General features: G+C 49.9%; 1 protein-coding gene across 8 annotated transcripts in view; it reads left to right on the forward strand.

Moving 5' to 3' along the window:
- The window catches only part of PAX6 (paired box 6), a 28123-nt gene extending 7557 nt beyond the window's left edge, over positions 1-20566 (forward strand). For 3 of the 8 annotated variants that reach the window (XM_004708266.2, XM_004708268.2, XM_045290975.1), the window contains exons 3-14: positions 3334-3411; positions 3757-3817; positions 7312-7442; positions 8212-8253; positions 8349-8564; positions 9331-9496; positions 15475-15633; positions 16112-16194; positions 16407-16557; positions 16652-16767; positions 19506-19656; positions 20309-20566. In XM_004708266.2, the coding sequence (XP_004708323.1) occupies positions 3808-3817; positions 7312-7442; positions 8212-8253; positions 8349-8564; positions 9331-9496; positions 15475-15633; positions 16112-16194; positions 16407-16557; positions 16652-16767; positions 19506-19656; positions 20309-20394 (1311 nt within the window). In that variant the 5' untranslated portion in view covers positions 3334-3411; positions 3757-3807 and the 3' untranslated portion in view covers positions 20395-20566. Of the gene's footprint in view, positions 1-229; positions 322-3333; positions 3412-3756; positions 3818-7311; positions 7443-8211; positions 8254-8348; positions 8565-9330; positions 9497-15474; positions 15634-16111; positions 16195-16406; positions 16558-16651; positions 16768-19505; positions 19657-20308 lie in introns of those variants that run through there. The other 5 variants (XM_045290976.1, XM_030885814.2, XM_004708271.2 and 2 more) reach the window with 5 other exon arrangements.
- The last annotated feature ends 3764 nt before the right edge of the window (positions 20567-24330 follow it).

Below are 24330 nucleotides of genomic sequence, written 5' to 3' on the forward strand. Positions count from 1 at the left end.
GCCGGCCCGGGTGGAGCGGGGCGGCCCGGCGGCCACACGCACACGCCACTGGAGGCTGCTGGAAAGAGCGAGCGGGCCCGCGAGCGCGGGAGGGCGACCGCGAGCGCGACCGCGAAGGAGGCGGCAGGCCCCGGCTGGCGGAGGCGCGCTCCGAGGGAGCGCCCAGGGGAGCGCGAGGATTGTCAGCTTCCAGCAAGCCTCCGGGCGCCGGGCCCCCCACTTCACTTGAGTGCGGAGCCCGGAACTTGCCAAGTCTCCGCTGCCCGGGCTTCCACTAACCCTCTCCCTCGCCCTGCGAAAGCCCGGGTTCCGCAGCGCTCGGTGGGTATTTGTCCTTGTCTTCCTCCGAGCCCACGGCGCCTGGCGTTCCTCTTTCAACAAGTTTTGAAGTGGAAAGGTGGATTGATGTTTTCTTCTTGCTTTCTTTCTCTAATCCGAACGGCCCCATGCTTATTCTTTGTGAGGTTTAAAAAAAAAATCAATATGAAAGCGTTAGCTTTCCCCTCTTGTCTGATCACCTCCTCTCCCAGTTAATTAGACTGAGTAATTCGAGAGCTCTTCGATTCTGGGACCCCAGGAGAAAACGTGTCTTTTCAAAGTTCATGAAGTTGCTGCCTCTTTTCCTGCTGCGGATTTGCTCAGTCTCTCTGCGCCATAATAGCTCGGAATTTTAGCAAGTGTAATTGAGGGGAAATGGAGTTGAATTTCAAGTGGAAATGCTTTCTTTTTCGAGTGCTAAAACCCGGCCCTCCAGTCAAGGGTGATTTCTAGAAAGTTTAAAAACAAAGTGAACGGAGGTTTCTTTCTCCCCTCCTCCCCCTCTTTCCTCTCTTTCTTTTCCTTTCTTTTTTCCTTTCTTCTTTCTCTCTCTATCTCTCAAACCCTCCCCCCACCCCTTTACTCGCTAAAGTTCCCTAAGCCACTTTGTGCGTTAAACACAAACTTGGGAAGGTTTGAGGAGGGGGTGGGCACAGAAAATGGACTGAAAAGCAGAGTTTAATGCAGGACAGTTTTGTTGCCGTTGACATTACTTTTTTTTTAATAGCTGGTGGCCTTTGCAAACGTCTGAAGGCAATTTAATTAGTTGTTACCTTACTTGGTCCCAGAGAGTGAAACTTTGTCGTCTTAATTGCAAATTACTTTCTGATTGGGGGCGGGGGGCTCAATTGAAGAGAGATTTTCCCTTTACCCCAGTTAAAGGAGTCAGGGGATGGATTTTTGAGAATCAAGTAATAAAACAACAGCAACAAAACTCCTTTTGGAAACGGAGGCTCCAGTTGGCGGGTGGGAGGCGGAGAACAGTGGCCCAGTGGCTGGAGAGCCCGGCGACTCCGAGTGTCTGCATAATCCCTCGTTCCCGCGTGGGTACCGGGCCGCGGCCAGGGCCGTACAAAGCCCGGGCTCAGCCGAGGGACTTGTTCGGGCCGCGGCTAGGGGTCTGGCCTGGCGGCTCACGACTGCTTCCGGGTGTCTGCGTTCCCGGCTTCCTCGGGGGTGGGGGTGGGTGGGCTCTCGAACTAAGTGCTAGCGATTACTTTAGGTAATTAGATAGTTTCTTAGCCATAGGGAGGTGGGGGATGGAGCACAGACCACTGGAAATGCTTTCACCTTCCCAGATGCTTCGAAAATTAATCGACTAGGCCTCTCTGGGATCAGCTAGTGGCATTTAAAAAGAAAGAAAGAAGATAGCTTCAAGTACCGGCCAGGTTAAGCGGCCATCAGTCGTGGTTGTGCACAGTGTGGGCTCCGAAGAGCGAAGTTGAGAAACTTTTGCCCCTCCCAGGGGATTTTGCCCCTCTCCTACGGTAGTTGTCAGCGCGGAGTGAGGGATGCTTTCTGAGGCTGAGTTGAGGTTTTTGACTGTCCAGTCCGGGGCTGACAGTGGGCTCAAGGGTCTGAGGGGGAGGAGGGAGGGGAGGAAGCCAACCCAAACTCCAGGTAGCTAGGTAAGTCCTCAGCTGTCGCCGGTATTAAACAGGCCGTAGTGGGAAGCTGGAGAAAAGTTCTCCTTTCAGGCTTGTTTGTATGAAAATAAGCTGACTCCCAGCTAGATAATAAATTAGACCACGAATGGCCTTACAGAGACTTATGTGCTTCTTGGAATTTGTTGCTTGTTGGTATACAAAATTAATCATTACCATAGGCAAAGCCGGAAAATGAACACATATTTTATCTTTTAATTTTTAAGAGAGAGAAATTATGCTGTGGCTATTTCATTATTTTACACCCCCCTCTTTTTTTTTTTTTTTTGGCAAACCTCTTGAATAGGCTCTTTCTTGCAACTCTCTCTTCCCAATTGAGCTCCCCACGGTGCCCTTGTATCTTTTTACAGCCCCTAACAACTCACACCAGTAACACAATTACCTTCAGATATTTATAACAAGAAATTACTTTTCTATTTTCCCTGCAAGAACCTTCTTTTTAGGGGAGGGCAAAGAGGGGGTGGCGGAGGACAAGCCTTGGGGGACCTGCACTGGGTCAGGACTTATGAAGGGAAGACCGACAGTCTGTCTGTTCTCTTTGTGAGTTAGTGGGTCGTTGGTGCGTTCGCTTGGGCGCTGCTGTGTGGCTGCTTGGGGAGACTGGGTTTTGCTCTTTGGGTCGGGGAAAGCCAGAGAATAGAAGCCATTGTTTGCTGTCTGTAGGCTTTGTCGACCAAGCTCACCCCCTCTGGTTCCTACTTTTTAAAGCAGTGAGGCGAAGTAGACAGCGTGTGTCACAGTACAGTGAAAGGGGGGAGAGCTAAACACCACAAGAGAAGTTAATCACCATAAGTGAGGTTTGAGAGAAAAAGTTGGACTCTCCACTTTCCAAGTCCCGGAAGGCCTGGGCGATTAGCTGAGAAGCTGAGAAAGGCTGTGGAGGTGAAGGAAGAAAGAAGGATGGGAGACTGGGGTGTTGGGGACCTCGGAGCAAATCACCAGAAGTTCCTTAAGGAAAGAGGGAGTGTGCCCTGCGGCAGTTCAGTCTTAGGTGCTGGTGCTGTGAAGTTTCGGTTCCTTGGTGGTTCCCTGTCCCTCAAAACTCCAGGTGTTAGTCTTACCGAGCCCAACCCTTGGCTTCTACTCCTTACCCTACTCTTCCTCTTGCTCTCTCCCTTCCCCTTTCCAAGGTTCTCAATATTTTATATAATTCATTAGATTCTCCCATTTGCCTAGGCCAGATAGAACAGCCTCTTAGAAAGGTTAGGAGCTACTGCAGAAGAGGTGGCTGGAACCTGGCTCTCTGGGGCTTAGGGTTCAGAGCAGTGTGAGAGTGGGAGTCAGAGAGTAGGGGGTCCTATATTTTGGGCCACAGTTTGACATCCCCTTCTCTCCTTCTGTTTTGCCTTAGGGGGAAGACATTAACTAGGGGTCGCGCAGATGTGTGAGACCCTTTATTGCAAGAGTGGACAGACATCCCAAATTTCAGGCAAGTTCTGCAGTGGTTGTGCTTCTTTCTGTAGTTCAGATGGAAGGAGACGGGGGACAGCAGAGTGGGAAATCTTTTCTGTTGCTTACAGAGTTAACTTCTAGGTGATTAGAGGGCAAAAGATTGGGAATATTGGGTATTTTATTCCAAGTCCAAGGAGTAGATTTTGGACCTGACAGATGAAACTGTATGGCGAGGTGAGGTCCATCTAAGTGATTGATTGAATGGACCCGTCCCTAAAGAAGGAGGTGTTCTTCTGCCCTTGATCCCAGTTCCTCTTCCGGGCGGGAGTTAGGTCTACCTGACACTGAGGCCCTGGATTAACACCTATTTCCTTAATAACAGAGCCCCATATCCGAGCCTCCTGGGATCCTGTGGCCCCCAGTCAGCGCCAGCATGCAGAACAGTAAGTGCCTCTGGTCTTTCTCGGGTTTCCGGCGGGCAGGGGGCGGGGGCGCAGGCTGGGCAGGGGCGAGGCTCACCGACAGGCAGAGGTTGGAGGTTCGGGGACCTGAGATGGCTGCATCCACTTTGGCACGGGCAGTAGAGTGGGGGTGGGGGTGGGGACCTTTACCTGGCTGTTCTAGCCCCTGGAAGAACAGGGGCTGGGCCCTTCAGAACTGCCCGACTTTTCCAAGCTATGGTAGAGAAACCCCATCCCCACCCCCAAATCCTGTAACTCACACCCCCTCCCCGCCCCTGCCCGAGCTCTGACCCCAGAGAGGGGCTGGGCCCGAGCAGGGCGGGGCGAAGGCTCCTCTCAGTTGCTGGAGAAGGAAGGAGGCCCCTTTGGGTTTAGCGAGGACTGAATGTCGCCTGCTCCCGGGTGGGGTGGGGGACACCCCTCCCCCGAGTCACTCTCAGGGCAGCTCCTCCCCTCTCCACCCTGGGGCCTAGAAAGGAAGAGGAGTGGGGGACCTAGGCTTGAAAAGGGCCCGTGGGCCCGGAGGAGGGGCTGGTAACCTCCCACCGTGGGGCTGTTCCGGGGCCAGAGAGAGCAGTGTTTCCTGGACCTGCGAAGAGGGTGGGGGTCGCGCGCAGGAATCGATCAGAGAACCCTGCGCTGGCAATGAAACCTCCACGGGCCCTGGTCGTTCAGCCCCCTAATGCCTTTGATTTCCGGGTTTTTGTCCCTTGCTTCCTCTCGAAGTCTAGGCCTCTGATGTCCCAGCCCACCTTCCAGCTCAGGCCAGGGACTCCGGAACGTGGCAGCCCTGGCCTGGCGCCTAGGAAGGAGCCCAGGATAACTAGGCCCAGATTGAGATTCGGACTCTGAACGCGGTCTAGGGGCTCATTATACTTGGAGTGGGGAAGCCCAGGTCTTCGAGTAACCTTCCCTGTCGATCCTCAAAGACCGTGGCTCCCCTAGCCCGCTCCATCAGTCCTGGCGCTGACCAACCGACTCCTGGTGCTGCCCAGGGAGTGGGCATGAGTGGCAGGAAAGGGCGTGAAGGTGTCGAGGTTTGCGGATGGTTGTTGCAGACCTGCCAGGGCCTGGGGGCTTGGCCCAGGAGACATCCACTGGGCAAGACCAGTGCCTCTGCCCACTGCTCCCGGTGGCGGCTGGCTTCTCCCCCTGGAGCGCAGGCCCCGCTGGGCCACAGGCTCGTAAGGATAGTTCGGTCGTGGGGCGCTGCCGCGCAGAGCGTTTGCCGCTGCGGCCTGGCTTGCAGGCCCCGAGGGGCGCTGGGTCGCGCGCCGGCCTACAGGGCTTTATGCCGCTCGCTCCCGGGTGTACGCGAGGCACGGAGCATCCAAATTGACACCATATGTTTTCCTATTAGATGCTTCGCGGTCGAATTCTAGGCGCATAATCATCGCCACTGGGCGAGAGAGCTCCAGGCGTCCCTGGGGAAGGGACACAATGATTGAGGCTTAACCTCTGAAGGGGAATTTAGAGCTGCGCTTCCTCGCTGCCATTTCGATGCTGGCAGAGGCGTCTTGGCCCCTTTTCCTCGGCAAGCCCCCGGCGGCGGTGACTGCAGAGGTGGCAGGCACATTGTGATTTTTTTGCAATAAAAGAAGAAGGGAGGTCTAGGATGGGGCGACCTCGCAGGCCTAGGCATTGGTAGGTTGGGAATTGCCCAGTCTAGACATGAAGTTTGGGGAATCGCTGTCTCCGCTCGAGACACCTATCTCTTTCGGGAAGGGCTTTCTTGTGGGGAGTGGGCTTCCGTGGCTGGAAGAAGAGCCGAGGCTTGCTTGGCCAAGGCCCGCAATAAAGACAATTGTGAAACCGGAAGCAAGGTCCAGGCCTCGCTATGTTGGTGAAGAGCGGTCCGGCGCTACCGCCCAACTAGCACTGAACTCAGCTCCAGTCCAGATCCCCCAACGCCTGTCACTTCTCATCGAGTTGAGACTCGGCGCCACCCCCTCCACCCTTGGTGATGGCCGCCCAAAGCCTTCGGCTACCCTGAAAACGCGGCTCCCCACGAAGGGGGAAAGGAGTGCAGTTCAATCTCGTCTGAGTGATCTCCAAATAGGGACGGAAAGGGTCGTTTTATCACGGTCCCGTTTGTCGTGACGATGCAATTTCCCGGAGCGGAGCACTGTCACAAAGTGACAAGGCTGCCACAAGCGCCCCGACTGATCTTTTCAATTAGCCTTCCATGCATGATCCGGAGCGACTTCCGCCTATTTCCAGAAATTAAGCTCAAACTTGACGTGCAGCTAGTTTTATTTTAAAGACAAATGTCAGAGAGGCTCATCATATTTCCCCCCTCTTCTATATTTGGAGCTTATTTATTGCTAAGAAGCACAGGCTCCTGGAGTCAATTTATCAGGAGGCTCCAAGGAGAGAAGAGAGGAGAGGAGAGCCAGCTGGGAACCACATCTTCTGGGAGGTCTGCTTTCTAGAGCCAGGGCTGCGGGTTGGAGATTTCTTTTTTCTTTGAAGGAAGTTGAAATTAGCGATTGGTTTTATTTGCTTGTCTGTAGTTTCGGGGCGGGGAGGGGGGGGGGGCCTACGGAGAGGTGTTAACTCCCTCCCCTGGTCTCTAAGATTAGACAATGGAAATGCGTGGCTGGGAAATGCAGTGATAGAGGTGGGCTGGGGGATGCCCAGGTGTGTTTCCCACCCCTTTCCTCTCCCTTCTGAGCTTTACTAACATCTGTGGGCGGCGGCAGTGCTGAGGGCCAGGGTCAACAGTGCCCTCCACCCCACTGGGCGACCTTCCCTGGTGGCTGGGAAGCAGGACCAGAGCCAAGTGGAGGGAAACCCCGATTGGGGCGAATGGGGTGCACTGGTCGGATTTGTTGTGTTGTTTCTTCTCTTATCTTTTCCCTCCTTTTCAATTCGAGTGATTGTGCCAGGTCGTCACCAGAGTTTGGACTCTAGCATCCCAGGGAGCATGAAGGGCTGTAGGATATGCAGTCACTGGCCCAATACTGCAGTGACCTTGGCCGTTCCAGTGTGGTTTTTTTTCTGTAGAACCCACAGCTTGCGGTGACGATGAGGCTGCTGGGGTCTTTGGGAGGGTGTTTGAGAGCTGGTTGTTGGCACTGTGTAGGTTCAGTGGCTCGCTAGGGCTTTATGAAGAGGGGCACTGGGGTGGGGTGATGGAGGCAGTGGGGTGGGCGAGGAGTTCTTGCTCCTTGGCATGTTTCTGAGCTGCTGAAGCTGGGATGCTTCTGCAATCTGGGGCAGGAGCATGGCTGGTTGGTGCTGGGCTGCCCGCTATACTACAAGGCTGCTTGGTCCTGTTGCGGTTCTTCGATCGATAGCAGGAACCTGATCGCTGAGGTTGGCAAGGGTTGGCAGCAGAGCTGACAGTGCACTGTGGTTGTCTTTTCTCCTTTTCCGTCTACCTTTTCTCCTCCTTTCTTCTTCCTCTCTTCCTCTGTCTCCTCCTCTTACTCCCTCTCCCCGCCTCTTCTTTCCTCTCCTCTCCCTTTCTTTAGGTCACAGCGGAGTGAATCAGCTTGGTGGTGTCTTTGTCAACGGGCGGCCACTGCCGGACTCCACCCGGCAGAAGATCGTAGAGCTAGCTCACAGCGGGGCCCGGCCGTGCGACATTTCCCGAATTCTGCAGGTGATCCTCCTGGCGCCACCCCACTCGCCGCCCCCGCGGCCCTCCACTCTCAACGCCCTCTCTTCATTTCTTACTGTAAACGCTGCTAATTATGGACCCCCACCCTGACCCACCCACCAGGTCCTCGTCCCACCCGCTGCCCTGCCTCTCCTCCTTCCCTTTTCCTTCCACCATCCTCCCCTCCCTTTCTCAACCTGGGCCAGTCATGAGATAATTCATCTGCTGAAGGGGAAAAAAAAGTGCTTGTATTTTTAAAAACCTTTTGACATTTGGTAAAGGCATTCATTGAGGTAACAGTTTATGAACTGTGATAATAACAAACTGGCATGATTTCGGTTGCCTTCTCCCCATCTTGCCCTTACCTTGAGCTTTGAGATATTGCTGTTTTTCATCATGAAGAACATAGATTGATTTGAAAAGACGAACGTTATTTGGATCCTCTCTAGCCCATCCAAATGGGCTTTATTTTTTAAAGAGATATAGTAAAATTTTAGTTTTATTTTTCCTCTTTGCCCATTAAAGCCTACCACCACTTTTAGCAAGGTCAGCACAACAAAATTAATCTGACTTCGTTTTGATGCATCTCCAGGCAGTGGTTTAATAAAAGTTTTTTTTTCATAAAAAAACTCTTAAATTAGTTTTTTTTTTCATTCAAACTGTTTGAAAGTATAATATTTGTAGTTTTTAGGGCTACAAATGTAATTTTAAGAAAAAAAAAGCTCTCTATAGTAAGTTCTCATACCATTGAAGGTATATTTTTGTGTTATAGACCCATGCAGATGCAAAAGTCCAAGTGCTGGACAATCAAAACGTAAGCTTGTCATTGTTTAATGCATACTTAAACAATTTTATTTTTGTCTTGAAATTATTAATAATGTGATTTTCTGTCCACTTCCCCATATGCAGGTGTCCAATGGATGTGTGAGTAAAATTCTGGGCAGGTATTACGAGACTGGCTCCATCAGACCCAGGGCAATCGGTGGTAGTAAACCGAGAGTAGCGACTCCAGAAGTTGTAAGCAAAATAGCCCAGTATAAACGGGAGTGCCCGTCCATCTTTGCTTGGGAAATCCGAGACAGATTATTGTCCGAGGGGGTCTGTACCAACGATAACATACCAAGTGTAAGTTCACTGAGAACACTCACCCTCCCAGCCCCACACCCCGCCCGCTCTCCTCTGCTTTATCCTCCTTTCCCTCCTCCCATTTTTCCTCTCTCTCACTGTCTCTCTATCTCTCTCTCCTTCCGGCTCCACACATGTCTCTTCTGCACCTGGGGGTATTGAGAGGTGTGTGCCTGCCCTGACCTTTTTTGACCATCTGGAAATGGGTGTTGAATATGGGGATTTGCTCACTCCATTGGCATACTGTAAAGCAGAGGACACACGCATTCAGGAAGGGCTCATGAATCCAGTAGGAAAAGGAAAAGCATATTCTAGCGTCCTCCACATCCACTGGCCTAAACCTTCCTTTAGGCACCAAACATCCATTTCTCCTCATATATATAAAACAAGGTGGGGGCTGGGGGGAGAGTTCTGAAACAATAGGTTTAAACTTTTACTTATTTCTTTTTTACATCTTTTAACAAAATGAAGCAGCCACCTAGTCAGATCATCAGGGCCACTGGGTAGTGATGAAGGATGTTCACACCCCTCCCCCAAATCTCTACCCAGCTCAATTTCTTTGCTCAACATGATTGATTATCACTTTTTCTATGATGCCCCCCACCCCCCGCAAAGCCATTCATTGTCCCAGGATGGCTGGAAGTGTTTTAATATTTTGAGGGTCATTCTTTATGGGGGTGGGCAAGTGGAGATGGGGGACTTAACATGGGATAATGCTTTCTTCAGGGGATGCTACCATTTGGTTTGACTTTGGTTTGATTTGCAGGTATCATCAATAAACAGAGTTCTTCGCAACCTGGCTAGCGAAAAGCAACAGATGGGCGCAGACGGAATGTATGATAAACTAAGGATGTTGAACGGGCAGACAGGAAGCTGGGGTACCCGGCCTGGTTGGTATCCAGGGACTTCGGTGCCAGGGCAACCTACACAAGGTAAAACCCAATGTCCATCCTTTAAATCCTCCCTAGTCATAGTTTCCTGCCCATCTTTTCCTCCCCCCAATATCTCTTCTCCTTCCTGGCCTCCGTGCTTGGGGGGAATGTAGTGGAACCCTCTTCAAAGGCCGGGACACACCACGGAGTTGTGATGTGCGTAGATGGTGGTGCTGAACCAGCTGGTTAGCTTGGGAGGGGGCTTGGGGGCTGTGCAAGTCGCCAGGGAGAGTCTGAGTGTGGTGGTGTGTGAGTGAGGTGTGGTCAGGAGTTAGTTGTGTGAGAGGTTGTGCCGTGGTGCCCTATTAAAATTCCCCCTTAAAATGCAGAGTCCCCTTGCTGTAGAAGTGTGACAAGTTAGCACACTGACAGACTGCAAGGTAAACATAATTGTATTGTTTTGCTTTTTGCTATAATTGACAAATTATGTATGAGTGCACATGTGAATTACGTGTATATGAGAAGTGGACCAGCTAGATGAGGGGCCAAATGGAGGAAGGGGTGCTGGAGGTAGGGGGCTCCCACCAACCCTGCTCCTCTAGGCCATCAGTTCTCACACTGGGAGGGTGGCAGCTGGGTAAAAATCGCGGTGAGAAGGCTGAGCCCCACTTCAGGGTACCAGGAGCTGCTCCAGCAGAGATGGGAGGAGACCTGAGACCTTGGGACATCCCAGGATTTGTGCGAAAGGGTAGAAGAAGAGGAGCAGAAGGGAGGATAGAGGTGTCTGTTGGATACCCCCTCTCCCCAACCCACTCCCCCACCCTCAGGTAGCCTGGTCAAAAAGAGGAAACAGTTTATTCCAAAGATTAATCGGCATTTGTTGTCCTCGTGACAGGGAGATAATATGCGGGATAATGGGACGTGGAGTCCCTCACTTCCGGCAGCGCGACAGAGTGGGGGGGGGGTCTCCGACCCGGGGCGACTGCTGTGGGGGTAGTCCTAAGGCTGCCTGGGCATCCAGGACTCGCCAGGGGTGCCTGCGCCTCCACCACGCAGGGCTAGCGAAGGGAAAATCGGTAACAGTATGCGAAATATCTGGTACAAAGGATGCCTCTGTCACTCGCAAGAATTTGTTATGGGAACAATCCTGTCGCTCTGTAATTGCTCATTAGAGAACGTTTTGTTTCTCATTAAGGCGACATGAATAAGCGTCTAGTTGAAGGAGACAGCTGTAGAAATGTTCCACAAGAGACCTCTGGACACGATTCGGCACCAATTGCCAATTAGACATGTCAGTGTTAAGAGCAGAAAACAATATAGGACGGACACTGGGAAGATAGGGAGCAAAGCGCTGGCTTGTTGTTTCCCGCGGCCGTGCAGCCAGCGGAGGCCTCCTGACGGGCAGGGTCCAGGCTCCCCTGGACGACCCCGCCTGCACTCCAGGGCTCGGCCTGCTGCGGACCAGGGGCTGCCCGGCCCCGGCTGCTCTGTCCCCCACTAAAGCGGAGATGCCACCCGATAGTAAGCCGATGACCCCAACCTTGCGGGACCTTTGAAACCGGAGTCTGCCCACGAGTGTACTCTGGACCACACCCAAGTGACACAGGCACTTGTACTCTGCGGCATCGGAGCGAGCGCCCACCTGCCTCTCCCCCCCCCCAACACTGCTCCCCACAGTCTGAAGTCTCCATGGGGTCTCTTCCTGTCAGGACCTGGCCGACTTGGTCCCAGGGGTCTCAAAGAGGGCGCAGGCGCCAGGACTGGGAGACCAAGCCCAGAAACTCCCTCCCCCTGGCCTCCTGGGTGGGAGGCCTCAGAGTGACTGGGGACATCGAGGAGGACGCCCCTCTGGCGCTGCCGAGCGAGACAGCAGGTGAGGGCAGAAGCTTAGTCAGCCGCGTGGCCTCCACCAGCGCTGGAGCTCCATTGGCGTAGCCTTTCGTTCTGGGGAGCAGAGAGGCCTGCTGGGGACGGCTAGGGCTGGGGCTGGCGCCCGTTCTGGGGCGTTCCGACGCCAGGGTGTTAGAAAAGTCTGGATCGTTCTTCCGCCTGCCTCTTCCTAAAAGCCCCACTCACCACGCAGGGGCTCCAATGCCCAGGCTCAGAGCTGCGCGTCCCACCCCCCACCCCCAGCAGTGGGCGCGCCGAGCCGGAGCGTGGGGCCGGCCAAGTGTCGGTCCAGGCGTTCTCGGGGCTCCGCAGGCCTTTGACACTCAGGGAGTCCCTCCTCCCTCCATGGCCCCCTTCCCCGCCCCGGGAAGCCGTTCTTGGGTTTTAAAGAGTCCATTACTCCGAAAGCATAAGGCGAGGTTAGGTCTCAGAGGGAGACAAATATGGTTTCCATCTGATCAGCGCTGTGCGGCGGTGAATAACATCGTGACGACGTGGTGGGCTGACAACAAGAGACGACTCTATCCAGCCCCAATCCTCCAGCGATTTGGTGGTTTTAGGGATCACGGAGACACTTTTTCTTATCTCCTCCTCCCTTCCCCCCCCCCTGCCCCCGCCCCCCATAATACCCAGGCCTTCTATAGGATTTAGTCAGTCTCCCTTTCAACAGATGCTACAATGTTTTGATCCGCGCTCCCGAGCTGAAAAGGTGCCGCAACCGGGTTGCTATCTTTTCTTGCTTGTTTTCCGCCTCACTGATTAAGACACTAAGAAACTAAGGAATGATTTTATTTCCCAGCGTCTTCCCTCCCGCCCCCCCTCCTTTTTTTCTGTTCTCCTTCTTCCAGGAAACAAATCCTGTGCCCAGCGTCAGATGGTGCTGGGGCAGGGATAATGGGAGGCACTTTCACTCGCCTTCTCGCGGATTAGGCTGCAAGGTGGACGGCGCCCATTGAGGGCCCCCCTCTTTGCTCCGCACCGAGGGGGCGCCTTTTAAAGACGATATCTTAATTGTCTGCCACTTAGGGTTCTCGTGTGGGGAATTCGAGCTCCAACTCCTAGTTCCATTTCGTTAAAAGCCCTAAGAGTGGAAGATAAACCAGTTAAAAAGGAGGCATCCCCACTAAGCGGGATCAGGGACCTTCCCCACCGCCCTTGCAAACGCTCGCTAACTTCAAAAAGTAGCAAACAAACGGAATAGCTGTGATCTCTCTGCTCTGCTAGGGCTTCAAGGGTTCTTGAAGCCGAGGGATTCTCCGTACTGGTTGCTAATTCTACTTGTGTGTGTAAAGAGGTTTGAAAATCAAGCTCGCCCCTCCTCCTCCTCCTTGACTTCACTAGCCATTAGTGTCAGTTCTCCAGTCAGAGCAGGGGTGTGTGTGTGTGTGTGTGTGTGTGCAACGCACGTGAACATGTCTACGGTTTAACTTTAGGAAAGTGGGGGAGTGTCAGAGGAGCGAACCAGAGGAGAGGGCCCTTTCTGAACGGCCTGCTGAGGGGGATACCAGCTTGGTTTAATTGGCCAGATCGAACAGTGCCAGGTAAGGGTCTGTGATGGGCCCAGCCTCCTGGACAGCAGGAGCTCGGAGTGACCTAGGTGTGTGTGTGTGTGTGTTGCCCTCCGAGCCCTGGGTTCCCGGGGTCCTAAATGCCAGGCAGTGGCAGAATTTTGTGTTTTCCAAAAGTGATGATCCACCAGTCTTTAGAGTCCGCCAAAGCTGTCAGAAAAGCCAGTTATAACGTGTCCCTGGATCACAATAAAATGCCAGAGGAGAGCTCCTGTGTCCTTCCCCCTAAAATCCCTTTGCACCCCACTGGCGTAGTGGGAGAAGGGCTGGGCTGCTGGCTAACAGCACGGTTAGCAGTTTGAAGCCACCAGTGTCACAGGGAGAAAAAGACGAGGCTGTCTGCAGTCTCAGAAAGCCACAGGGGCAGTTCTGCCCTATCCTATAGGGTCAACCCGAGTCAGAAGCAATTCCGGGGCAGAGCTTTGTGTTCTTAATCACTTCGAAGAGTCACCTTGAAACTTGGGGGCCACACCTCAGCGCTGACACTTGCGTCCTCACAGGACCGTGGTGACAGTGGCCACCAGCTAAGCGGCACCACCCCCTTTCTGATGGGGCGCAAGCCAACTCAAAGGACAGCCATAGCCTTCGCTAATACTCTCTCCCTCCTCCTCCTTTTCCTCTCTCCCTTTCTCCCCCAACGCCTCACGGCTCTTTTCCTCTCCGAGTTCTTTTCTGTTCTTTTCTTTTGATACTTCTCATCTCTGAAGCCCTCTTTTTCTCTTTTAGGGTCCGCCCTCCTGTCCCACCCACCCTGGTCTCTTCCTTTCTACTCACCCTCACCCCCACCCCCATGCCCGCCCACCCTCAGCCCCAGCCTCTAGCCATGGTCCCCATCCTCCCTCACAGTCTCCCCTCCACGCCTCCGCGCCCCATCCCCCCTGTCCCCCCAGCCAAGCGCCCTAAATAGCATTGAAGCGCCCGAGCTGCGGACAGTGATTAATGATAGCAGAGCAGAGGGGTTAACACACTTCACTGAAAAGTCTGTTGACTGGGCTGCTTGTAACACAATGTGGCCCGCTGCACGCCTCAAGAGAATCCTTTTGTTGTCCGCGCTCATTGTGGCCTCAAAATTCTGCCCACGAAAGTTTGCCAACGCTCCTGCCCCAGGAGTTTAATAGTTTCCCTTACTCGCGGGGCATTGTGCGGCGCTGAAAAGCAGCCCCTCTCTATTCAAGTGTTGGTGGTCATCTCAATAGATCTCCAAGGGCCCATATGGTGGCCAGTGCCGATGAATCCGACTGTTTAAATGGGGGAGAAAGTTGGGGTTTTAAAACATTTCAAAGTTCCTGAAAGGATCCCACTAGATCCTGTCACAATTCCCTGAACTCTTTGAAGGCACTGGCTATTGTCCTCTGGTTATAAATTATATTCCTGGACAAGTCGATTCCCACCAATGCTCCGTGGCGGGCCCCATGCTCCCCCACCCCCGCTGGCTATGAGGTGTGTGTGTGTGTGTGTGTGTGTGTGTGTGTGTGTGTGTGTGTGTCCATGAGGCAGCCTGGCTGGTATCCCTTGGGCTCTGAGCACCCAAGACTGGAGCCCCAGCCTGGAGTAGCTCAGGGAGCCCAGGCTGAGTCCTGCCCTTGGAGAGGCTTTCGAGAAAAGCTAGCCCAAGTGCACATCTCGCCCTCCAAGCGCCAATGGAAAACAATAAAACTTTCCCCTGTTTAATGATAGAAATTACATTAAAAGTGGTGGAAATGCCCTAATTAAAAATGTACTGCTTAAATGATATGCCAAGGACTCAGCTGCAGCATAGCATATTTAGCTAGTTAGTGAACTCTCTACTATTTCTTTTTTTAAATTACACGTTAAAAATTTAAAAGAAATCTTACTTTTCTCTGGTGCAACACATTACAAAGAATGGACAGTCCTTTTATCTAAATATAAAATTCCATTTTCAGCAATTATAGCCTGTTCTTGGTGATGATATAATTACAGCTGTGCTCGTAATAGGTGTCAAGGCGAAGCGCACTCACACAATAGTTGAATAAAACTGCAGAACAATGCGAGCACTTCTAAATTCACAACCTTTAAAATGAAATTGACTGTGCAGAATTCAAATAAAAACTAGATAAATATTTTTTAAAAAAGATTACAAGCTTGGTTTGGTTTCTTAATAGCATTTTCTCCAAACCTATCAACATTTAATTGATTAGCTAGGAATTACTGATTATAGATCAGCTGAAATCTTGAACATCACTCTCTTATTTTTCCAACACAGACACAGGTAAATAAACTCTGCAGGGAAAGGAAACGGGGTGAGCCACATGGGGAGTCCAGGGTAGGTTTGAGAAATCATTTCAGCTGGGGACTCCAGCGCTTGTTGTTACCATTCAAAGACATGCCACGGGGCGTGGGTATTGCACGCACCGTCTTGAGAAGCGCACCCAGAGAGCATGGTGGTCAGGGCAGGTCTGCTGTCGAATGTCGCCCCTTGAAAGACCTAGGCCAACCCTTAGTCACCTTGGGACTGCTTCGCAGGCTACACTGACATGGACGTGGATGGCAATCCCAGGCCCCTTTTCCAGGCTCTAGTTATTCTGAATTGCTCTTACCATCCCATCCTTTTTGTTCCAGATGGCTGCCAGCAACAAGAAGGAGGGGGTGAAAACACTAACTCCATCAGTTCCAACGGAGAAGATTCAGATGAAGCTCAAATGCGACTTCAGCTGAAGCGGAAGCTGCAAAGAAATAGAACATCTTTTACCCAAGAGCAAATTGAGGCCCTGGAGAAAGGTGATGGCGTTTTCAAAGCAGACAAGTAGTAAATCAAAGTAAATGCACATCCTCGGTACAAAGGGCTAGATTTGGCCAGGGCCCTTTGCATAGAGCACTGAATAGAGTGGTTTTTCCTTGTTTTTTTCTTCTTTCTTTCTCCATTCCTCTCCCCTCCACCCACTGTCTTTTCAATGTGCATGTGTTTTCTTCTTTTTGTGTATCAGTAGTTCAAAGACTCAACGTCTGACTTCTTAGAGAGAGAGAGAGAGAAAGATGACTTATTCTGGCCACAGAAAGGGTCCTCCAATGTCATTCCGAAGAAAACTTAATTTGGTTCTCCTGGGAAAACTCTTCCAAGTAGAGTCAACACTACCAGTCACAACCTTTCCAGGGAACTGGTTGGAGATGATGGAAATGGGGTCCGGGGGGCCAGCTTGAACCAGAGCCATTTTGTCTAGCTGTGGCACAACACAGATAAATCCACTTGCTCTTTCAGAGTTTGAGAGAACCCACTATCCAGATGTGTTTGCCCGAGAAAGACTAGCGGCTAAAATAGATCTGCCTGAAGCAAGAATACAGGTACCTTGTGGTTGCAAGCTCTTTGATTCTATTCATTTGCCTTTTCTAGAGACAAAGGTGCTTCTTGTGAGCACAGTGACATATAAATGGCCACAGGTCTGGTTTGCTAACTACTTTCCGGCCTGGGAAGGGGTGGGGGAGGGCGGTGGACGTGCCAGAGGGGAGCACAGGGCTACCAGGGTTCTAGCTAACCTGGTCCTTCTGGCTTCCAGGTCTGGTTTTCTAATCGAAGGGCCAAGTGGAGACGAGAAGAAAAGCTGCGGAATCAGAGAAGACAGGCCAGCAACACACCTAGTCACATTCCTATCAGCAGTAGTTTCAGTACCAGTGTCTACCAACCAATCCCACAACCCACTACACCTGGTAATTTGATATATGGCCGCTACTGCTAACTGTGTTTAAACTGGGCCGTGGCGGTCACTGTGACACTCTCTCTCTTGTGTCTTTCACCTGGCAGTTTCCTCCTTCACTTCGGGCTCCATGTTGGGCCGGACAGACACAGCCCTCACAAACACATACAGCGCTCTGCCGCCCATGCCCAGCTTCACCATGGCAAACAACCTGCCTATGCAAGTAAGTGAGGCTGGTGGCTGTCTGCTTAGCAGGTGTCTGGGAGGTGCACTGAGGACTGGGCCAGGACGGGCAAGCTTGGTTGACTGGCTGTGTCCCTTGGGAACCCTTCTCACTGCAGTGATTGGCTTGACCAGTCAAGTCTGCAATGAAAACAGTCGGTCCAATCTTTTTTTAATTGATTGATTGATTCATGACTTGTTCGGTCAAGTTCATCTGCCTTTTGCTTACAGAGGATGTTAGCTTGCATCATGTCAGGTGGGAGTGGGGCGTGCTTTGGCTACCACTGAAACTTGAACCAGAAAATGGATAGATTGCTGGCATATTGCTAGACTAGTATAGCTTATGTTTTATGCTTAGGTTTCTTTGCATTTATACTAGTAAACACATAAGTATTGTATGTATTTTGGGTAGTTTTAAGGGTTAATAAGATGGTGAGGAAGAAAAACACACGAATCCTGGGATTTGTGTTTACATAGTAGGAACTATTTAAGACAGCAGAAAAGCTAATTTTCTTTCTGCAGCTTATACCAAAAAGAGGACTAGAAGGTATTTGCTGGGAGTGTAATATGTGTCTGGGGTGTGACTCCCGGCTGTTGGGAAGTGCTGATGCTATTCACGTGGTACAAAGGCCCTGCCCCTGCTCTCAGCTCTGGGCCAGTCCTTCCTAACACGTTGTCTAAGGAGGGTGGGATGGTGCTGGATAGCTTCCTCCTGGGAAGGGCTTTTTCCAGACCTTTTACAGCAGCTTCCCCAGGACTCCTGTGTGCACAACAATGGAGGGGCCCAATGGCCTGAGATTGGCCACCCTGAGCCCCTGCTGGAGACACTTCAGGGATTAGATAGATGATTCCTTCTCCACTGGATGCCCTTTGCTGGCTTTCTCATTAAAAAAAACAAAAACAAAAAACAGCAAAAGGAATGTTCCACAGGCTTCAGGCTAACATAGGAGCAGCTCTATAGGAGAAGGTTCCAAAACCTGTGGAAGAATTCCCTTTTTAAAAATTTCCTTTCTGGCTCATGCGTTAGAAAACTGCATGCCTCTGGAGAGTTGCTGAGGGATTTTGTTGTTCTCTTCGTACCTGTGTGTTCCACAGACTTTTTGAAGCCCCCCCCACCCATAAACAACTTCAGATTTTATTTTTATTGCATCTAGATATTATTAGCCATATTGCACTTGGTGTGTACATTAAAGGCTTAAGAGCCCATTGGTTGGTGTTACTGTAACTGCCTTGGAATTTTCCAGAAGTAAGGATGCCTAGAGAAGTGATTGTGGGAAGTAGACACAAATGCAAACGGAAATTCTGACAGGGCCCCCCCAGGCCTGCTTGCTTCTTTGAACCTGCTGTTAGCAGATATCGTCCGACTGGAATAAGGTCACAGAGTGTCTGTCTTGTTCGGTTTCATAATCCATAGCAACATCAAGGCTTTTGTGACTGGAAGAAAATCTGTGCGAGGGGGAGAAAAAAAACAACTGGAACCAATCAAATAGGTGCTTTGATGAAACTAAGATTGTTCCCACATAGCAACAGCTGTATGGGGTCAGTTGATTTCAAGTGTTGACTTTTTAAAATCCATCAGTTTGGGTGATTTGAAAAACAAATACTTTCTAAAAGCTTAAAGAAGATGAAAATGCTTGATGATTCTAAAACACATGTTTTGTATTTTGGAGTGAGAGGGTCAGTCAGTCTAATCATCTAATCATCCCAAATCATTGACCTTTGTTTCCAAGGATGGGATTTCCTCCTTTGACTCTTTTCTAAAGTGCATCTCTCTCTGAGCATGTAGATCCAAGAGTGCTGGCCAGTTCTCAACTTTGCAGAGCACACTAGTGCAACCCTCTCTCTCCTGCCTGACTTTATGCTTCTGCCAGGATCTCAGCTTTGCTGGGCTGGCATAGCCCCAGGAGAGTTCATTGGGGGGGGGAGGGGGGGCGCTGTTCCAGATCTGTTCCTTTTCTTCTTTCGTTAGGAGGAAGGTTTGTCTCCTCAGTGCTGCCATTCTCGACACTTAGAGGGGTGCAGCAGCAACAGCAATATTCTGGAAAGAACCCCATCTGGGTTCTTTGGGGAAAACCCTAGCTGCACCGAGAGAGAAAGACGAAGCTTTCTGTGCTCGGGAAGGTCCACAGCCTCAGAAGCCCACAGGGGCAGCTCTGCTCTGTGTGATAGGGTCTCTACGAGTCAACACGATGGCCCGGGAGGTTTTTTTGGATTTTGTGGAAGGAAGCCACAGCGAATGAGCAGAATGGGGCTGGTTATCGATACTGGCATGCCTGATTAGTTTATCCGGGCCTTTATGGACCTGCCTCTTGAAAGAATCTTGAATCTCATGAGTGTAGCCATTGTAAAGCCCCCAGCCGAGCTTTACAGAGTGCTTACCCACCCCCCCACCCCCCGCCCACAGCTCGAATTTGCTGGGCACGAGAGATGGCTGTGTTTTAATGGAAGTCTACAGGCCTCAGTTTCCCTAAAGCTGGCCGCAGAGACCCAAGATGAAAATGGACTAAAATCTCACCAGTCTCATGGATAAATCAAAGGGCTCCACAGCTGTCTAACTGAACAACTGCCTGAATTTCCAGAGTTTTTGAAGCTTGGGGTGGGGCAACTTTGTTATTGCTGTGGCCAGTGGTAGGACTGTAAGTGTTTCTGTGGGGAATGGCAACATGGTGGCAGAGTTCCTGGGCCTGGGGCTCTGTGGTGCGTTTTGCAGTAACTACCTGTGTCCCTTTCTCCTCGCAGCCCCCAGTCCCCAGCCAGACCTCCTCCTACTCCTGCATGCTGCCCACCAGTCCGTCAGTGAATGGGCGGAGTTATGATACCTACACTCCCCCACATATGCAGACACACATGAACAGTCAGCCAATGGGCACCTCCGGCACCACTTCAACAGGTGAGTGCTGCTCTCCACAGGCTGCGCAGAGGTAGCCTTTCCAGCTGCTTTTGCCCGGTGATCTTTCACTGCAAAGTAGCCTCATAAGACTCCCCTGGCTTTGCGTGAGGGTGTGCTTAACTTCAGCTTCTTTGGGGAGAAACTCAGACTTAAAATGGGAACCAGTTAATTATTAATTTGACAACCCATTGTGGGTGGGTAGGGGAGTCATTCCCCCCCCCCCCCAATTTTGGTCCCAGAAGTTATATTTGAAAACAAAACTTGAGCCTATAAGCTTTCTGAGCACATACTATTAGCTAAAGTCAGGGCCCACTCTCCTCTCTAAGCCTTTCATTCAAACCAAGAAGCGGCACATTGGTTTTCAAGAGATAGTTTCATGGCTAACATTTCAAACACACAAACAAATGGAGGTTGTTTTCCCCCCGCTTTCTTTTGGGTGGTGGATTTGGGATTCAATAAGTCTATATAAACACCATATTATCTAGTTTCTGAAGGGGGTACTTTTGTTTGTAATACTTGAAGTAATTTATGTATATGTATATATATATTTAAAAGGTTAGAAACCATTATTTTATTAAATCTACAAATTTATATGCCATGTGTGTTTCTGAGAAGGATTGTCTACGTGGTTCTTTCTTTCATCCACTTCTAGGCCTCATTTCCCCTGGTGTGTCAGTTCCAGTCCAAGTTCCTGGAAGTGAACCTGACATGTCTCAATATTGGCCAAGATTACAGTAAAAAAAAAAAGCGAAGCAAGGAAATATTGTGTTCATTCAGTCGGTGGCTCTGTGGACACAGCCGTGGGCAGTCAGGAAGGCAAGCGAAAGGAAGGGGCTGTTTGGAGCACTTCAGTTCGGCCAACTGTGTCCTGCATTGTATCGCTGGGGAATGGACTTGATACAAGGACCTTTGCATACAGAAGGCACACTATCAGTTGGAACAAACATTCATTTTGGTATCCAAACTTTTATTCATTTTGGTGTATTATTTGGAAATGAGCATTTGTATGTTATAAGGAAAAACCACAAAAACAACAAAGCCACCGTAGAGTGGATGGACATTTGATCTCCGTTGGTCATGAAGTTGCTATGTTAAAATAAAAAGAAAGAATCCATGACCCACAAGCTCTGCCACAAATTTGAGATTTATCAAGATATATCGAATACTTCTACCCATCTGTTTATAGTTTATGGACCGAGGTTCCAAGTTTATGTCATTCCTGTGCATATAATTAAACCTGGAACAACATGCACTAGATTTATGTGAGAAATATCTGTTGGTTTTCCAAAGGTTGTTAACAGATGAAGTTTATGTGCAAAAAAGAAAAAAAAAAGGGGGTAAGATATAAATTCAAGGACGACAAAAAGTTGATAGCTAAAGCTAAAAGGTAGATTGTGTCTTCGATATAATACAATTTGTTTTATGTCAAAATGTAAGTATTTGTCTTCCCTAGAAATCCTCAGAATGATTTCTATAATAAAGTTAATTTCATTTATATTTGACAAGAATATGCTATAGCTGTTTTATACACATTTCCATGCAATCATACGGTTCTTTTTGGCCAGCAAAAGTTAATTGTTCTTAGATAGAGTTGTGTTACTGTTCACAGTCCAATCATTTTGTGCATCTAGAATTCATTCTTAATCAATTAAAAGTGCTTGCAAGAGTTTTAAACTTAAGTGTTTTGAAGTTGTTCACAACTACATATCAAAATTAATCATTGTTGATTGTAAAAAACCATGCCAAAGCCTTTGTATTTCCTTTATTATACTATTTTCTTTTTAACCGTATAGTGTGGTGTTGCAAATTTTGTTTTCATGATAGATGGACATTCTAAACCAACTGTTACTTTCCACACTCACTCTACTTTGAATCCTGGAGATCCTTGAAGAAATGCTTCTTGGAGAGTGTCCCTGAGAAGCCTGTTCGGAAGAGAATTCCACATAAAGCTGCACGCAGCCCTGTGTCCCTGCGTGCTCACAACAAATACACCAAATAGGAGTATTTCCCCCAGTTCCCCATTTCCTTGGAAAGCTTGGCCTAGAAATGATTTCACACTGCAACAAGCTATTAAATAGGAATTGTCTTTTCAATTAGGGTTGGCACTTTCAATCTGGGCACATTTCCATTGTCAGCCTGTTTTAACAGTGGTTTCACTGAAGTATATTCAAAAGTAGCTTTCTTCGAGAAGAGTCTCTGAAAGCTGTTGCCTTTCTCAAATAGGCAGCGCTCCCTTTTCTGTCTCCCTCCCCTTTGCACAAGAGGCATCATTTCCCATTGAACCACTACAGCTGTTCCTATTTGAATCTTGCTTTCTGTGTGGTTGTGGATGGGTGGAGGGGGGAGGCGGGGGAATGTTGCATGTCAAGGAATAATGAGCACAGACACATCAACAGACAACAACAAAGCGGACTGTGACTGGCCAGTGGGAGTTAAAGGCCTTCAGTCATTGGCAGCTTTAGCCAAACATCCCCAAATCTATGAAGCCGGGGTCCATTGTTGGTCAGTCGTTATTTGCAATGAAGCACAGAGCTGATCATGTTTAAAGTGGCAGCACGCAGGGCAGGAGTGCTTGAGCTCCAGCAAAGGATGGAAAGGGGGGGCAGGGGGGAGCCTTTGTTGAATGAAAAAGGGCCTGCCTCAGACATTTATTTCTGTGTGTTCTGTGCAACGTACAAGTCAATACAGATAAGTGCTCATCTGCAAACTTCAGCCAGGAGCCTGAGGGTTCTAGCAGTCTGGTTTACATATTTGCACAAGCAGAAACCTCTGGGGACACAGACACACTCCCCTGAATTGTACTCATTAATTACTCTTTAAAGGTAAATGATCAGCATACAGAAGTTAATTGGAGGATTTCGAAAGTCTTTGAGCTTAACGTCTACTGTTTTGTAGTTTAAGAATTATTTGTGAACAGAGAATGGCAATTCATCTCTTGGGACCTGCTATGAATTTAGGATTTTGTTCCATCAGAGCTACTGCACAGTCAGACAGCTTTCTAAGGTGATGGCCGCTTTTCCACACTCTGCCTGCACTGCACACACACTTCGCTAGTGGAGTGTGCACAGAGACACTGTTGCTACCGTTGCCCAGGCAGCTATTTCTTCCTCCTGACACTGTGCAGTCTGTATTCCCACAGGGACAAGTGCTGCGGGAGCTTTCAGAGAAGGGCTACGTGGGAGTGTGTGCACAGCCACTGCCTGCCTGGCATCTTCCCTGCAAGAAGGGATGGTTCTCCCCGGGCTGTGTTGTGGGTCAGAGTCAGGCAGGTGGTCCTGGCTGTCAGCTCTGTTGTGGAGAATTTGTAGACCTTGGAGAACTGTGTGGAGAGCTGGGTGCAGCAGCAGGGCCTGGGGGAAGGTGTGTGTGTGTGTATGTGAGCTGGGTGCAGGAGCAGGGCCTGGACAAAGGGGTGTGTTTGTGTATGTGTGTGTGTGTGTGCTGGGTGAAGGTGTGTGTGTGTGTGTGTGTTGTGTGTAAGCACCCAGGCACAGCCTGGTTCAGTGTGAGACAGCGGCTGCTCAGCTGCAGAAGCCCTCTGGTCCAGCAGGGTGGGAACAGCTGCCTTGCCTTCTGCCCTCTCCCTAGGGAGAGGAGCTGCCCTTCTGAAGGGAGCACTGGGTACTCTCCCAGGGACGGAGTGGCAGGCGCTGTGGGGGCAGGGCATGGACTTCATTGCTAAAATAATTTGTGTTGGCTTGTAAATTTACTGATAGGTTATCTTCCTACATTTATCCATGGAAACTCTGCAGGGAGGATTGGATGCTACCTCCCAGGGTGGAGGCCGTCTATCTTTGAGATGTCCTCAGTAGGAAGGTGGGACTAGCTAGCCAGACATTTTCTGCACATCTGCACTCCTTAAGAAGAGGTGAATAGAACCGGAACTGCAGGTCTACATAAAGCACATTCAAACTAAGAAGTTGTTACTGCTCATGCATTTCCAGAGTGTTCCCAGTCCTCTCCAAATCTGTGCCTCCTAACTCTTAGGTGGCAAAAAACTGGCTACTTCACAGAACCATTTCCTTCATTTGATCCTAAGGAGACTCCTTAAGATGGACCTATAGTGTTGTTATCTTAAGATTCAACTTTGTTTTCTAAATGTTGCTTATCCTAAGGTCAGTGTCTATTCTTTTGCTCTGCTCTTCATGTTAAAAATGGCTTTTCTTTGCTGTATAATAAGTTTGGCTCACTAGAGTCAAAGTCATACATAAGCTTCCTCTTTCTTGTTCTTCAGAATAAACCTCATCTGTCTTTTGCTTCGGTCTTGAGTGGCCAAAGCTCAGATGTACTGTTCAAAGTGCTGACGGTCATGAGTGTCTTGGAAAGCAGTAAAATGAAGGGTTAACAGTGACATTAGGATAAGGTGACCAGATTTTAACATTGGTAAAGCGGGACACCATTGATAAAACTCATATCCTGGAGAAATAGCCACATGGCAGCCGAAAACTGTATACCCTAGCTTGTCATGCATTCTTTCCAAAAGTCGGGACTTTTTAAAAATGCCGCAGGTCGCGGGAAAAATTGTTAAAAATTGGGACTGTCCCGCCAAAAGCGGGACGTCTGATCACCTTACATTAGGAATTGGCTTAAACTAATGAATAGGACTAGGCCCCTCCCCCTCTGTCTACCTGTGTGTGTGTGTGTGTGTCTGTGCATGTGTGTGTGTTTCTTCAA

This window comes from Echinops telfairi, unplaced genomic scaffold (assembly GCF_000313985.2).
Source record: "Echinops telfairi isolate 266 unplaced genomic scaffold, ASM31398v2 ScPeMD7_60;HRSCAF=208, whole genome shotgun sequence".
NCBI lineage: Eukaryota > Metazoa > Chordata > Mammalia > Afrosoricida > Tenrecidae > Echinops > Echinops telfairi.